This window comes from Bos taurus, chromosome 9 (assembly GCF_002263795.3).
Source record: "Bos taurus isolate L1 Dominette 01449 registration number 42190680 breed Hereford chromosome 9, ARS-UCD2.0, whole genome shotgun sequence".
Lineage (NCBI taxonomy): Eukaryota > Metazoa > Chordata > Mammalia > Artiodactyla > Bovidae > Bos > Bos taurus.
This window is the reverse complement of record NC_037336.1, coordinates 43,433,641-43,449,959: the sequence shown is the minus strand read 5'-3', so window position 1 is coordinate 43,449,959 and position 16,319 is coordinate 43,433,641. Positions and strand designations below refer to the sequence as shown.

The following is a 16,319-nucleotide window of genomic DNA, read 5'->3' as shown; positions in this document are numbered from 1 at the left end:
TCATCCTCTCGTGAGTGTACACTGGAGATCCAGAGGTAACATGACATGCAATGCTGTCTTGCCCTGATGGCTAGTGGAATGTGTGTCGTGAGTATTGTTGAACTTTAAAAACGGCTCAGTTTTCATTTCTAACCCTGAGAAATGTTGATGGATATAACCCATATAAACAATGGCTCTTGGGGGCCTTAATTTTTAAGAGTGTCAAGGAATCCTGAAAGCAGAATTTTGAGAACTGCTTGCTGCTCTAGAGAATATACTGATAATGCTCATAGGATATACATACCTTCTGTTCTATTAGATAAATGCCAAGGTGTTTTCCAAAGCAGTAGTACCAATTTACACTCACAGCAGCAGCATGTGAGCATTCCTATTGCTCCACAGCCTCTCTCATATTGGAATTATCACTCTTTTTAATTATTTTCCAATCTGATGGGTTTGTAAAGATATCTCTTTGTGGTTTTGCTTTTCATTCCCTTGATTACTAATTAGGAACATATCCTGTGCGAATAATTAAGAATGTGTATAGAGATAAGGTACAAATATTTTTTCTGCAGCCTGCAATGCATTGAAAATAACATAAATAAACTGTAGCCATTGTGGTACATTGACATGATGGAATTTAGTACAAGCATTAAAATATTATTATAGAAATGTATTTATTGAGGCACTAGTGGTAAAGAACCCACCTGCCAATTCAGGAGAGTTAAGAGATGCTGGTTCGATCCCTAGGTGGGGAAGGTCCCCTGGAGAAGGAAATGGCAACCCATTCCAGTATTCTTGCTTGGAGAATCCCATGGACAGAGGAGCCTAGCAGGCTACAGTCTATAGGGTCACAAAGAGTCAGGCACGACTAAAGTGACTTAGCACACACACATTTTATTGGCATGAATTCAGTGAAAGAATAATATACCAAATAGGAAGTACAAAATGCTATTATACAATGCCCTGACAAACAGCCAGACAGAGAAGAAAAAAGAGCCAGACAGAAAGAACAGTAATAGTGGTATTTTAGGATAGAAAAGATAAAGGATAATTTATATTTTCCTTGTTGTACTTGTTTATATATTCTGAGTTTTAAATACAAGCTATATATATATATTTATATATATTTAAATACAAGTATATATATATATTTATATATACTTTAATATGTATATTTATATATATTTAAATACAAGTGTGTATATATATATTGCCCAAAGAAAGGCAACGCCAAAGAATGCTCAAACTACCGCACAATTGCACTCATCTCACACGCTAGTAAAGTAATGCTCAAAATTCTCCAAGCCAGGCTTCAGCAATATGTGAACCATGAACTTCCTGATGTTCAAGCTGGTTTTAGAAAAGGAAGAGGAACCAGAGATCAAATTGCCAACATCCGCTGGATCATGGAAAAAGCAAGAGAGTTCCAGAAAAACATCTATTTCTGCTTTATTGACTATGCCAAAGCCTTTGACTGTGTGGATCACAATAAACTGTGGAAAATTCTGAAAGAGATGGGAATCCCAGACCACCTGACCTGCCTCTTGAGAAATCTGTATGCAGGTCAGGAAGCAACAGTTAGAACTATACATGGAACAACAGACTGGTTCCAAATAGGAAAAGGAGTACATCAAGGCTGTATATTATCACCCTGTTTATTTAACTTATATGCAGAGTACATCATGAGAAACAGTGGACTGGAAGAAACACAAGCTGGAATCAAGATTGCCAGGAGAAATATCAATAACCTCAGATATGCAGATGACACCACCCTTATGGCAGAAAGTGAAGAGGAACTCAAAAGCCTCTTGATGAAAGTTAAAGTGGAGAGTGAAAAAGTTGCTTAAAGCTCAACATTCAGAAAACGAAGATCATGGCATCCGGTCCCATCACTTCATGGGAAACAGATGGGGAAATAGTGGAAACAGTGTCAGACTTTATTTTTCGGGGCTCCAAAATCACTGCAGATGGTGACTGCAGCCAGAAAATAAAAAGACGCTTACTCCTTGGAAGGAAAGTTATGACCAACCTAGATAGCATATTGAAAAGCAGAGACATTACTTTGCCAACAAAGGTTTATCTAGTCAAGGCTATGGTTTTTCCTGTGGTCGTGTATGGATGTGAGAGTTGGACTGTGAAGAAGGCTGAGCGCCGAAGAATTGATGCTTTTGAACTGTGGTGTTGGAGAAGACTCTTGAGAGTCCCTTGGACTGCAAGGAGATCCAACCAGTCCATTCTGAAGGAGATCAGCCCTGGGATTTCTTTGGAAGGAATGATGCTAAAGCTGAAACTCCAGTACTTTGGCCACCTCATGCAAAGAGTTGACTCATTGGAAAAGACTCTGATGCTGGGAGGGATTGTGGGCAAGAGGAGAAGGGGACGACAGAGGATGAGATGGCTGGATGGCATCATTGCCTTGATGGACGTGAGTCTGAGTGAACTCCGGGAGTTGGTGATGGACAGGGAGGCCTGGCGTGCTGCAATTCACGGGGTTGCAAAGAGTTGGACACAACTGAGTGACTGATCTGACCTGATCTGATATATATATATACACACACACATACACTGTATATATTAGTGTATACACTTTATATATGTATGTGTGTGAGTGTGTGTATGTACTTTAAGGTTTCCTTTCCTATTCCCTGTCTCTTCCCCAGAGACAGACATTTCATTTGATCCTCAAACAATCCAGAAGATGAGCATTTTAAAAACTGGATTTTGGGGGAGTCATTTGAGAAGAGGGCCAAGACTAGAGACAGGCCTTTTTCCTGTCTGAGAATTAACTGAGGGCCCCCCAAACTACTGGCTATTCCATTGTACAATGTTGTCTGGCAGTGTTGCTTGTAGGAGACTGAACAATTTCTGGAAAATATGGTTGATGTATGTGTTCCTTTGTAAGTATTTTTTGAGTACCTATTGGTACCCTACGTTGAGGAAGGAATAGGGACATAGTGGTGAACAAAGCTACATTCTTATTTTCATGAAACTTATACATTCTGTGAGGAAAGACAGACAATGAAGTAAACAAATAAATACTAAGTATGTTCAGTTCAGGTAATAATAAATGCTGTGAAGAAAAATAAAGGAGCATAAGGTTATAGGAAGTGAAGTGCTTATTTACATAGGGTGATCACGAGGTGTTCACTCTGCCTAGTTGCGTATCTTCTGTACATTATGATCTGGAAAGGATAATGTTGATAGGAGGGGGTAAACTTCAGTTTTCCTCCATTCTGGTCATGACGCATTGAAGACAAGTGCTTATAATCAATGATATGCCCAGTCCTGCGTGTCTATCGTATTCTATTTTCATCTCTATCTCACTGAGAATCATAAATTAATCCTGTTAGTTATCTACTCAGCTACTATAATTTAAACTTAGATTATGAAACATCAGCAAAACATCAGACTATTAATGATGGCAGCCATCACTTTCTTAGGCACTTGTTGCTTTTCAAAACATGTTCACATATATCACTTCATGTGAATTTCTCAATATCCTCAATGACACAAGAAGAATTTTTGAGAAGATAAATTATTTGATCCCCATTTAGTAGTATTCCTGAGTTCTTTTCATGAAAGCATGCATTTTGCTTCTTAATTTGAAATGAATTACCAGGAAGTCAATTAATTCTCACTAGAAATTGCAGAAAACTGAGATATTTCTGGGAAGTACATATGAACTGGAAAGAAATTTATTTTCTAGAAATAAATCTATTTTCTGCCATACTTTCAAATGTGGTTAAAATAACCTCAGGTTATAAAGTTTCAAGGTCACTAGAAGTCTCAGAGGCAACCTGGAGTCAACAGTGGGAGAGGGAGAGTGGGAGTCTGAGTGGGAGAGGCTTCTTCATTCTTTATGGAGCTATAACCTCTGAGTTCCTTCCCTCCTCCTGGTCCCAGCCACCATGGTGGGCTTGGCTGCCAGTGTTCCTGGTGGAGACAGGCATGCTGCGTCAATCTCTCCTTGGCTGCCTCACCCTCGTCTCCCCAAATCTCTATCCCCCTCATCACATCATCTATGTATGAATGACCTAACTGGAAGTGAGCCCTTGGGAGTTGAGTGCTTGCATTCTGCAGTACACTGATGGTTTTGTAGTGTTTTGAAGTGCTTATTCTTGATCTCTGATCTGATTGTACAAGTCATTCTTTTTTTAAAATACATAAAGAACGTGAGAATATGCTTTCTTGGTTCCGAGTCAATAAGAAAGGAACTAATTTGACAATATACATTTCCATTTTTCAGTTTGGCTAAGCTTCTTTACTCCAGTTTAGAACTAGTCAGCCAGTGATTTGATTATACGCTAATCAAGATATGGGGCTTCCCTCATAGCTCAGTTGGTAAAGAATCTGCCTGCAATTCGGGAGATCTGGGTTTGATCCCTGGGTTGGGAAGATCCCCTGGAGAAGGGAAAGGCTACCCACTCCAGTATTCTGGCCTGGAGAATTCCATGGACTATACAGTCTATGGGGTGGCAAAAAGTCAGACACAACTGAGCGACTTTCACTTTCAATCAAGATATGTGCACAATCCAGGAGGTAGCAAGAAACAATTGCTATCCATTTCAAATTCCCATATCTTCTGTAAATTATACATTATATGCATTTGGGAAAAATATTCACCAAATGAGGATTATACATCTCTACTGTAAAGCAAATTAATTCAGCATGATAGAGAAAAAAAAAGTATTTAGGAGACTGTTCTCTTTACACGGAGAGAAGCATTGTGAGTTATCTGTTACTCATGGTTGAACATGTAGTAATTATTAGTCAGGGGTCCCGCATAGGGAAAGGCAGGGCACATTCAACCTGGTTGATTGAGTAAAGCAAGAGGGGCTACATATACAGCATGGCAGAGTTTTAAGGAAACCACAATTTCTTCCCTTGCAAGCCCTCTTCCAAGTCTCTGTCCCTAAATCTGTAATCCAATATTATGTCATCTTCTTAAAGAAAGCTCTCAAAATCATATGCTTCATGCCCTCCCCCACCCCGGTTCTATACCAAGCAAAGGATGGTGAAGCACTGCTGGGCCAGCACCACCGAGACCCTTTCCATCACAGGGCTAGAGGGGTGAGAGGAGGAAGCAATTCCTGGGATCTGAAAACAGAGTGTATCTGCAGAGGTGGTTCCTGACAGAGACCTTGGTCAGGCTGGACCACACCCAGCCCAAAGCCTAACTAGGAGAGGGAAAGGTGGGAAGAAAACAGCTTGACTTCACTCTAGTCCCTCCCGTTGATCTCCTGTCAGTGCCTTTTAAAGGCTGAACCTACCGAAATCAAAGGGTAAGGGAATCTGTTTCTATATTCCTCACAGAGAAGGGTGAAGAAAGGGACATAAACAGAAGTGCCCACTGTTTACAAAGGCACCTGATTCCACAGCCAGTGCTCCATCATAAGTGAGAGTTCGAGCCCCATCATTATTATATTGCACGGTCCAGGCAGAAGCATGTCACCCAGGTGTAACATACTCTATGTGGTCAGTATGAACATAAAAGTGGTATGTTAGTCATCTTCTGGGCTTCCTGTGTGGCTCAGCTGGTAAAGAATCTGCCTGCAAAGCAGGAGACCTGGGTTCGATCCCTGGGTTGGGAAGATCCCCCGGAGAAGGGAAAGGCTACCCACTCCAATATTCTGGCCTGGAGAATTCCATGGACTATATAATCCATGGGGTACAGTCCATGGGGTTGCAAGGAGTTGGACATGACTGAGTGACTTTCACTTCACAAGTCATATTCTAGGAAACAGAATCTTGTTTTCCTGAAAGTGAAACTCTTAGCTGCTCAGTTGTATCCAACTCTTTTAACCCGATGGACCATAGTCTGCCAGAGTCCTCTGTCCATGGAATTTTCCAGGCAAGAATACTGGAGTGGGTTGCATTTCCTTCTCCAGGGGAACTTCCCGACCCAGGGATCAAACTCAGGTCTCCTGCACTGCAGGCAGATTCTTTACTGTCTGAGCTAATATACTATCAGTTCAAATGGGAAAAGTTACTGAGCTAACTTTAAAAAGCCTGACTCATGTCTTAGGAATATTATCTAGATGTTTTGGACCGTGGTTTGCATCTTTAAGATTAAGAAGAAAATCTGGCAAAAGGCAGATTCTCAATGATTACTAGTGGAATGAATGAGTACAATACACACACACTTTAAGGTCTTGCCTTCCTTTCTCATTAATCATGTGTCAGTGGCTTCACAACCAGGTTTCACTTTGTTTCTGACAAATAGTAAATGACCTAAAGACAATTCTTAGCTGGAACTAGTAGTAACTTTTTAAAAGAAACTCTTTACTTCTTTAAACCCTCTGAAAGGGTGGAAAATACTTTTGGAATAATAAACTTGCAACTTTTTCCTAAAAAAAACTTTTTCCTTTCATATTCAGTAACGCCTCTTTTTCAGGACTCTGTTAAACCTGGGAGTTAAAAAAGAAAGTCTGCTCCTATTCTTTTACACAATAGTATACCTATAATTCTATTAATATACAACAGGATATGATTGCCATTTGTTTTGAAGTGACATCATTAGAAAAAACAAATATATTGAGGTTGTAAGTGGAGAAGTATGTGTCACATGAAGTTGAAAGGACAGAGACATTAAAGAAAAATCAAGGAGAACAGTGGTGAGCAGCAAGGATGGGGTAGGCACTGGGATGCTGACAAACATTGGAAACAGCACAGGGGCAGGCAAGCACTGCACCCCAAGAGACTGGGGAGCAGCGAGAGGCTCTGAAGTTCTGAGGCAATGTATTATTGGTTGCATCACATGAAATTGTACATAGATCAAAACTGAATGCAGTAATTTTCTATGCCTTTTTGAAAGAGCCCTGCTTATGTCTAAACCATGGGTCATTTAGTGCAAACCTTAGTCTACACTCGTATCAGCCACAGAAGAAATCACTATTATAGTGCAAATGTAGTAACAGAGGTCCATAGTTTGGTCTCCAGAACTGTTAGGCTATAGCTTAATTATATTTAGTATACTATAAGAGAAGGACGGGGAAGGCAATGGCACCCCACTCCAGTACTCTTGCCTGGAAAATCCCTTGGGCAGAGGAACCTGGTGGGCTGAAGTCCATGGGGTTGCACAGAGTCGGACACGACTGAAGTGACTTAGCACAGCATAGCATAGCATAAGAGAAGGAACTTGATAGCATGTGGAAAAAATATTTTAAAAGATACAATGAAAAGTGTCAGTGTTTAATAGGTCAAGGTGCACCATGTGAACACGTCTTCCTTTGCATTTTGTGTGTGTGTTCTATTATTTAGAATGGGCCATATATATTAGCACAAGCATTATCAAAAAGGTAGAGTGATGAAGAGGAGAGCAGATCATTTTTTTTCCCCCAGGAGAATGATTGCTTTACAGTGTTGTACAGTGATTTCCATTGTGCAATGAAATGAATCAGCTATATGTATACACGTATCTCCTCCCTCTTGGACCTCCCTCCCACTCATCCCACCCATCTAGGTCATCTCAGATCAGAGAGTGGAGCTTCATGTTTATTTGTCTTGTAACCTAATTCAACGTCAGATTTTCTATTCAGCTTTGACTATTTCTTTTTTCTCCCTCTTCCTCACTCCTCATTTTTGTCCTTTACTGGCCACAAGGTTCAAAAGTATATCTTACTTTTATTGAACAGAATTTTCTAACCCTTGTTTTTACATTTAAAAGTTGGTGGGTGAAGTGGTTTAAATTCCCATATTTTTTAAGCCACACGACTAAGGCTGTTTTTACAAAACCCGTGCAGAAAAAAAGTTCCTTGCCAATGCAAACACATACACACATGTGCTGTGAACCTAAAATATTATCAAAGTGACAAGGCCAATTTTATCTTTCATAATAATGGCCATTGGTTTCACTCCTCATCATGGCTGAACTGGAGTTAAAGAGCTAAAATATCTTTCAGAATCAACAAAGTGAGCTTATAGGGAATCACAGTGTTTTTTCCCCAGAAAAGTTACTTGTGTACATCACTGACCACATTTTAGCAGGAGGCACATGTGAATACATGTAAAAAGATCTTGATCTGCTTTCTTAGGTCATACGCAGGCTGGGAGCCAGCAGTAAACCTGAAGAAATTCAAGTTTGTGTGCCAGCAGTCATTCTGCATCACTGGGCAGAATCCTCACATGGACAGAACAGAGCTGCACATTCTTGACCACACTGAGTCTTGTGCAGAAAAAGGTTTCCATTCTGTTCTTGTTTTGTTTAGACCCAACCATGTTTATAGTTGTCGAAAGGGTGTTGGTGACTCCCTTTTGGAAGGGAGGGGGTGGTTACTAATTCTTTAGTAGCATGAAATAGTTTTCCACCTCTACTGTAAGTCCCTGTGCTAGGTGTTGGGAATACAAATAGATCTTTTTCTTGCTCAAAAGGAGCTTATTCCACCAGGCAAGAAGAAGGTGGGAAATATGATTTATTTTCAAACAGTATAATGTATTAGCTACATTTTCAAATAATATCCAACATATTTTCCTTCAACCTCCAAACATGATTTCAGGTGCATGCATGCATGCTCAGTCCTGTGACCCTATGTACTGTAGTCCGGCAGGCTCCTCTGTCCATGGGATTGGGGACTGGCAGATGAGATACTGCATGCTCTGCACCAGTAACTAGGATCAAAGAAAATTACTGTCTCTGTCTGTGTCGGCTTTTATCCCCTGCTGCTGCTGCTGAGTCACTTCAGTTGTGTTCAACTCTGAGCGACCCCATAGATGGCAGCCCACCAGGCTCCCCCATCCCTGGGATTATCCAGACAAGAACACTGGAATGGGTTGCCATTTCCTTCTCCAATGCATGAAAGTGAAAAGTGAAAGTGAAGTCGCTCAGTCATATCCGACTCTCAGCGACCCCATGGACTGCAGCCCACCAGGCTCCTCCATCCATAGGATTTCCCAGGCAAGAGTACTGGAGTGGGGTGCCATTGCCTTCTCCGTTTATCCCCTAGAAAATTTAAAAATTAGGTAATATTTCTAGGGATTGTAACTTTCCATAAACTGAATGCTTCTGAGTTTCAGACTCAAACTGCTAATTGCCCACAGCATTCTGTATAATATTTAAAAATACACTAATGATATAAGTTTGATTTCAGGTGAAACACTTCTGAATTTAAAGCAATGCCTTCAAGGTAATCTGAAAAAAACAAGAAAGCAACAAACTATTTTGCCTGTATGTCCTGTATTTGCACATTTTGGCATATTAACAGTGTATCCTGTATTTCCTGACTTTTGGTTCCCCATCAGTGAGGAGATAGAGATCTCTGAAATTATGTATAATAATACAATGTAGCTTTTATTTAGTGGCAGCTGCTGATGATAGGTGCTGCCATACCAAGAAGGTTGAAAATCAGAGAACAGCACTGTGGTCTCCTTACTGATACACACCCCTCCTGATGAGCCACATGTAATGTTTGCCATGGCTGGATGGCATCACTGACTCGATGGACGTGAGTTTGAGTAAACTCCGGGAGTTGGTGATGGACAGGGAGGCCTGGTGTGCTGCGATTCATGGGGTCGCAAAGAGTCGGACACGACTGAGTGACTGAGCTGAACTGAACTGAATGTTTGCCATCAAGCACACTAAAACAGATCACAGCACACAATCCATGGACCATTTCTAACACTGTCCTTTTGTGGACTGAGCTCATCCCAGTAGGGCAAGGGTGGTAGGAGGAGTCCAAGTGCATGTTCTACACAGTCAGGTGGGCAGAAAGGACAGAGTATAAAGCTCTCCAAAGGAGACTGCAGGATTTCAAGGCTCTGCTACAGTCTGAGAATGCTCAGGACCCTGACTAAGTGAGAAAGAGAGCCCTGTGGAAGCAGGAAGGAGTCTGATGGACTCCCATGGCCTCTTTGCAAAGCATTTCCCTTCGTAACAGGTGACCATCAAAGTCAAGGCCGAATACGCTGGGTCCCTGGCCTCCCATTCTATAGGTTTAGGACTCTAGGTGCAAAGGCTCCTACTTAAGGAGGAACTACCCTCTAGATAATTCCCAGGACGTCTCATTTTGTCTTCTATCTACCATACTTATTCTTCCTCCAGGAACACTGGGGTGAAATCACCTCTGGCTGAAAAGAAACGTTGTGTCCTGTTTTAAGAAGAGGTGTTTGTTCCTCAAAGATATAACTGTGAACTTAGGAGGAATGATTCACTCTGCAGTCTTCTCAGAAGATCCTGCATAGAGATCTGATGCTGGAGATGCAGGGCCCCTCGGGGGAAGACAGCATTCCCCTGCAAATAAAGAAGTAGCTTTTGAAACAACTTGAGGCCCCCATTGATTAAGAACTGTGTATGAAATGTGCACCCGAGCCAGATGGACCGTGTTTCTGCTCTTTACTTCCCAGGGAAAAAGCTTCATTTTTAAGTCAACTTCATTAAGATAATTTACATATGAAAATTGTACCGTGTAAAGTGTACAGTTTGAGTTTTGAAAGCTATGTGCACATGTGTAACCATCACCACAATCAAGATTTAGAACACTGCCCTTATCCCCGGGAGTCCCTTTGTGCCTATTTCCAGTCACACCTCCTTGCCCACCCCACCCTCAGACAACCTTTGATTTATTGGTACTTTCTATGATTATAGATTGGATTTGCCTAGACATTGCCTAGAATGATATGTAAGTGGAACCCTTCTATACCTTTTGAGTCTGGCCTCTTCCAGTTAGCACAATGCTAATGAGATTCATCCATGTCATTACATGTTTTTAAAGTTCGGTCCCTTGTATTGCTGAGTAGCATTCTGTGTCCAGGTGTGCCACAATTAGTTTATCCTTTCACTGGCTGATGGACATTTAAGTTATTTTTCAGTTTATCATTATGAATGAAGCTATTGTGAACATTCACGTCAAAAGTTTGGAATTCAAGTAAGTTCAATAAACAGAGCAGCTTGACAGTTGACAAACTGGCTGCTCCTCTGGGGGAAGGAGGAGTCGAGTAGTTGATGAGACCAAATTACAAAGAACAATTGATTTTGTAAAAAGCAGCTATAGCCAAAAATGAAAAAAAAAAAATGTACTGAACAGAGAAGACTGCTGATCAGACACCTTTCAGCTATATGGGAAAAATGGATTGATTGCAACATCATTGGTAGGACAGAATAATTTGTACACTAGTTTTTCTTTGGACACGGGCTAGAATTAAGCCAATAAGACTCAAACTTTTTCCTGGCTACTTCTATGTGCTATGCTTAGTTGCTCAATCCTATCCGACTCTTTTCGACCCCATGGACTGTAGCCCACCAGGCTCCTCTGTCCATGAGGATTCTCCAGGCAAGAATACTAGAGTGGGTTGCCATGCCCTCCTCCAAGGGATCTTCCCAACCCAGGGATCGAACCCTGGTCTCCTGCATTGCAGACGGATTCTTTACTGTCTGAGCCACCAGGGAAGTCCATGAAAAGTGAAAGTGAAAGTCTCTCAGTCGGCTCCGACTCCTTGCGATGCCATGTTCTATACAGAACATGGAATTCTCCAGGCCAGAATACTGGGGTGGGTAGTCTATCCCTTCTCCAGCAGATCTTCCCAACCCAGGAATCGAACTGGGGTCTCTTGCATTGTGGGCGGAGTCTTTACCAACTGAGCTATCAGGGAAGTCCATAGGATATGTTTAAAGGCCTGTCCAGGCACCAGAGACAAAGAGCTCCATTTCTAGAGTTAAAAAGACTACTGACTGTGGGACCTTAAGCAGGGATAAGAAACATTGGCAAATGAGCATAAAAACACTACCTATCTTAAGGACAGTCTCTGATAAGAATCTGTATAAATCACTTAGCAAGTCTAGCACATAAGGAAGGATTTACTATGTTTAAAAATCATGTAATACCTTTGACACATAGTGAAAGAGTCCAAACATATTCCTTAAGAAATGAGTATTTTAACTTTTTTCCCTTAAATTACACTGTGAATTCTTCTATGTTGTTTATATAACCACTGAATAATTGAATTATTAATCAATTTGGCTAGATTTTAAAAGCATATCAACTCAGTCACAAAATCTCTCTGTGGCCACAACATTCCATTGTCCATCTCCTCACACTGTAGCTGTTTAGTTCCAAAGTTCCCAACAGCTGCTTCTTCCACCTGAAGAATCACCTCTGGAGTTTGTCAGTAAATCTGATTCAGGAGCACTTCCTCATGAGCTCCTGTGGGAAGTGTGGTCTGCAGTCTACTCCCCTGGGCTAACTCTGGCTCGGGGTGCCCATTGCACCATCATGTCCTGTAGGGTGGGGTTGAGGGAGCTGGGGTTGGAAGATGAGGACCTGGGCTTGAATCCTGATATTGCCCCCACACATAACATAACCTGAAGTCTCTCAGCTGGGATCTTTCCTTTCGTCCTTTCGGCTGTAGGGTGACAAGCATCTCACGTTGCTGTTACAGAATTACATGATGTGACAGTAAGAGGGGGCTTCCCTGGTGTCTCAGTAAAGAATCTGTCTGCAATGCAGGAGACCTGAGTTTGATCCCTGGGTGGGGAAGATCCCCTGGAGAATGGAATGGCAACCCACTCCAGTATTCTGGAGGAGCCTGGCAGGCCATAGTCTACGGGGTCGCAAAGAGTCGGACACGAATGAGTGACTAAGCACAGCACAGCATATAGTAACAGGGCTGTCTCAGTAAGTGCTTGTGGACCCTGTTAATTCCGTGCTTTATCTTAGTCTTTCCTGTTTACCACCATCTCCAAAGTCCACTGGCTGCATATACTTCAAATGAAATGGAGCAGGCTTTAAAGAGTGATTCAGGAACTTCTCTTGTAAACAGTCAATATTGTAAAAACTGCCCTGAGTGTTCACCTTTCGGAAAAGGTGGGGCTCAAGCTAGCTCCTGGCTTTCAGGTGGAAGAGGTAATCTTAATATTAAATCTATTGTAGCCAGATGTGTGTGGGGTTGTGTTTCAATGGGCTTGTCACCAGGAATAGACTTCCCTCCGCTGGGAGCCAGGCTGGGTTCCCGCTTGAGCTCCGTCCCTCCGTCTCGCAGGCGGGCCTCCTGGTCTTCCTGCCCGCCCCGCCCCTCGGCTATCAGCTCTGTGCGCGCCGGGCGCCCATTGGCGGATTTGCTTTTATTGATTTGTTCTGAGCGCGCTCCTGGCTTTCCGCGCCAGTGCCAGGTGCCGGCCGTTTTGCCCCAGGCTATGGAACAGGAACGGGTTTTCCCCTTTATGGGCACGGGAACAGGGCGGCTCTCGCAGGTGGCCGGGGGTGGGGTGGGGTGGGGTGGGGGGGGGGGCGGTGGTGCCCTTCCCATGGATAGGTCGGACCCTGAGCCCATTGGGTTGCCGAGGAACCGATCCCTGGCCGAGGCCGGCCTGGGAGAGTCCTTCGCTCTTCTGTCCTCCGTGACCTATGGCGGGGGACCTACAAAAGTGGTCACCCTGCACCTTTGCCCTCCCTCCAGCACCTGCCCCTATATTGACACCCAGGAACACCCCGCGGGAAAGAGCCTCTTGGGTGAGCTGGGCAGTGGCCAGCTGTGTTCCCTGGGGACCAGCCGGTGTTTGAATGTCCACGTGCTTCTCCCATTGGACCGGCGCAGCCTGGCCCTCTGAGAACCTCTGACTTGGCTGGGGGCACACCCACGTACTTGAACTCGATTTCTTAAGGTTTTTCAGTTGAACCCAAAGTGGCTTCTTTCTGTTCTGGAAGAGAAGACTGTTTTTCCTCGTTCTTCTTCCTGACTACAGAAAGAAGTGGCGGTATTTCAGGGGGAAAAAAATTTCACTTTTAACATACTTTAGCATGTTTACTGCTGCCCTGTAGGCAGACATGGCTGTTTGAAAATACATCTTTATGGGATTCCCTGGTGGCTCAGACAGTAAAGAATCTGCCTGCAATGCAGGAGACCCAGATTCAACCTCTGGGTCAGGAAGATCCCCTGGAGAAGGGAATGGCTACCCACTCCAGTATTCTTGCCTGGAGAATCCCATGGTCAGAGGAGCCTGGTGTGCTACAGTGCAAGGGATTACAAAGAGTGGGACACTACTGAGCGACTGAGGTATAAAGCAAAACATAGAACTGGGAGTTATTTATTTTGCATGGGTGATTATTTGGATGTTCTGAATTTTCTCTCATGATTTTCTTTCTATAGATAAAGGAAATGTTACTCTTCGGTAGCACCAAGCATAAATAGTGTTTGAGAAAAATTCAAAAAGTGAAAAAAATTATTTTGTTGGAATGAATGCGAAAATGTAACTCTCACATTCAATTAGAAACTCTAGCCTATTATCATTTTGGCTTGTAGTTCCATAATGTACTTACTATTAATACTTACTATTAATACTAATAGGAAAAGCAGGATTCTCACATCTGTCTCTCCCATCCCCTTTTATTTTTCAGTCCAGAGCACAACCACCAGAAGAGAACAAAAGGAAGCCAGTTTTGGGAAAACTTGGCACTCTGTTCACGGCCGGAAGGAGAAGGAACAGCAGAAATGGGTTAGAGAGTCCCACCAGCTCAAATACCAAACCAGGCTCTCCCAAAGAAGTAACCTCTTCCAGACTCCCGGAAAGAGAGACTGAGAAGAGTCAACCTCTGAGCGGCCAACCAACGCCAACAGACGCATGCGAGGAGGGTTCCCCACAGGAGAAGTGCCAGGAGCCGGAGGGTGAACACCCCGAGGGCTGCGTGCAGGCAGCCCCCCCGGACGCCAAGCGATCACCTGGCCGGGGCAGCCATGCAGCAGCGGCTGTGCAGCAGGGCGGTGAAAGTGATTCACCCCAATTAGAACCTCTGGAGGCAGAGGGAGAGACCTTCCCAGATGCCACCGCCACTGCCGAGCAGCTGCATTCCTCATTAGAGAACTCCTCCAAGCGGGAGAACGCAGAGGCGCTCATCCGCAGTCCCGGGGAGGACGCTTCGCCCGGTGCTGGCCGCGAGCAGGAGCCCACCCAGGGATCGAGGGGCGTGCCGGGCTCGCCCGCCGGGGAGCATCCCGCCGACGGGGCCCCTCGCTTGTGTGCCCACCGAGGCTCTCCGGAGCCCCAGGGTGGGCTGAGCCAAGCCCCGGAGGACTCTTCAGCTCCGCCGGGCGACCCGCTCGCCGAGGGTGCGGAGAACCGGGCGGGCTCAGCACCAGTCAACGTCAAAGCCGAGCCCCCGGGGCAAGACTGCCGACCCCGCGAGCGCGCCCACCCAGCCAAAGTGCTGACTCTGGACATCTACTTAAGTAAGACCGAGGCGGCACAGGTGGACGAGCCGGTCGTGATCAGCCCGGGGGCGGGAGATTGCGGCGATTGCGACGACATGGAAAAGAGGTCGAGCGGCCGCAGGTCTGGGAGAAGGAGGCGGTCTCAGAGATCCACCGACTCCCCCGGCGCTGACCCGCCGTTGCCCGACTGTGAGCCCCGGGACGACACGGTGTTCGAGGACGAGGTGGCGCCAGACGCGGCCGCCGAGAATGGCTGTGCAGAAAAGAAAGTGAAATCTCCTCCGCAGGCGGCCCCCAATGGGGGCGTTGCCTCCGCTGCCGGCCTGGAGTCCAAGTCCAGCCCCAGCCCCAAAGGGCAGCTCCGAGGGGAGCCGGAGCGGAGCAAACAGCCGCCGCCCGCCTCCTCCCCCACCAAGAGGAGGGGCCGGAGCCGCGTCCCCGAGGCTGTGCCCACCTCGCCCGCAGGCGGCCCGCGGCCTACGGCCAAGGACTCCCCTCTCAAGAGGGCGCCAGACCCCGTCCCCAGCCCGGCCGCCAAGGAAAGCGGGGAGGAGGCGGCCCGAGTCATCCCCCGGGAGCTCACGGTTAAGAGCAGCTCGCTACTGCCTGAGATCAAGCCCGAGCACAAGAGGGGGCCGCTCCCCCACCTCTTGGATGGCCGGGGAGACGGAGGTCGAAGCAGAGACTTGGGCAGATCGGCTGGAGGTTCTGACGCCTTTGAGGGCTTGAAGCCCAGGAACCACTTCGGTGTGGGCAGATCGACGGTGACCACGAAAGTGACCCTGTAAGTAACTGCGGGGTCACTTGCAACATTATCATTCATAAACTGAATAGACTCATTCTATTTGAATTCTTGGATAAGTAAGCTTAAGAGTTGGGTTGGGCCAGCCCAGTGGCTCTTGAGGGGCTCGGAGTCTTTGCATTCGTGGAGGAACTGCCTGTGCATTGAATTTTCTCCTGGGTGGTGAAACTGAGATGGTGAAGGAGTAGTTGACACAGTTAAGGTTTAAGAAGATGGCCCGTTCAGGACCCTAGTCGGTTGTTATTAATAATTCCTATTAATATAAGGCTTTTAAGTTCAATGAATGTAAAAGTAAGATATCTCTTGAGGTTCAGTATTTACATAATAGACGACCACGTGGCTGGATTGGCGCTCATTCTATTCTTTATTCAAAATATACACCAGCATTCCTGGGTGGAAC

The 16,319-nt window shown here is 44.9% G+C and overlaps 1 protein-coding gene across 1 annotated transcript in view; it reads left to right on the top strand.

Annotated features, from left to right (window-relative positions):
• CRYBG1 (crystallin beta-gamma domain containing 1) overlaps positions 1-16,319 on the top strand; it is a 238,736-nt gene that overhangs the window by 171,206 nt on the left and 51,211 nt on the right. The window contains exon 3 of the mRNA XM_003586468.6: positions 14,307-15,901. Within this exon, the coding sequence (XP_003586516.3) occupies positions 14,307-15,901 (1,595 nt within the window). The remainder of the gene's footprint in view (positions 1-14,306; positions 15,902-16,319) is intronic.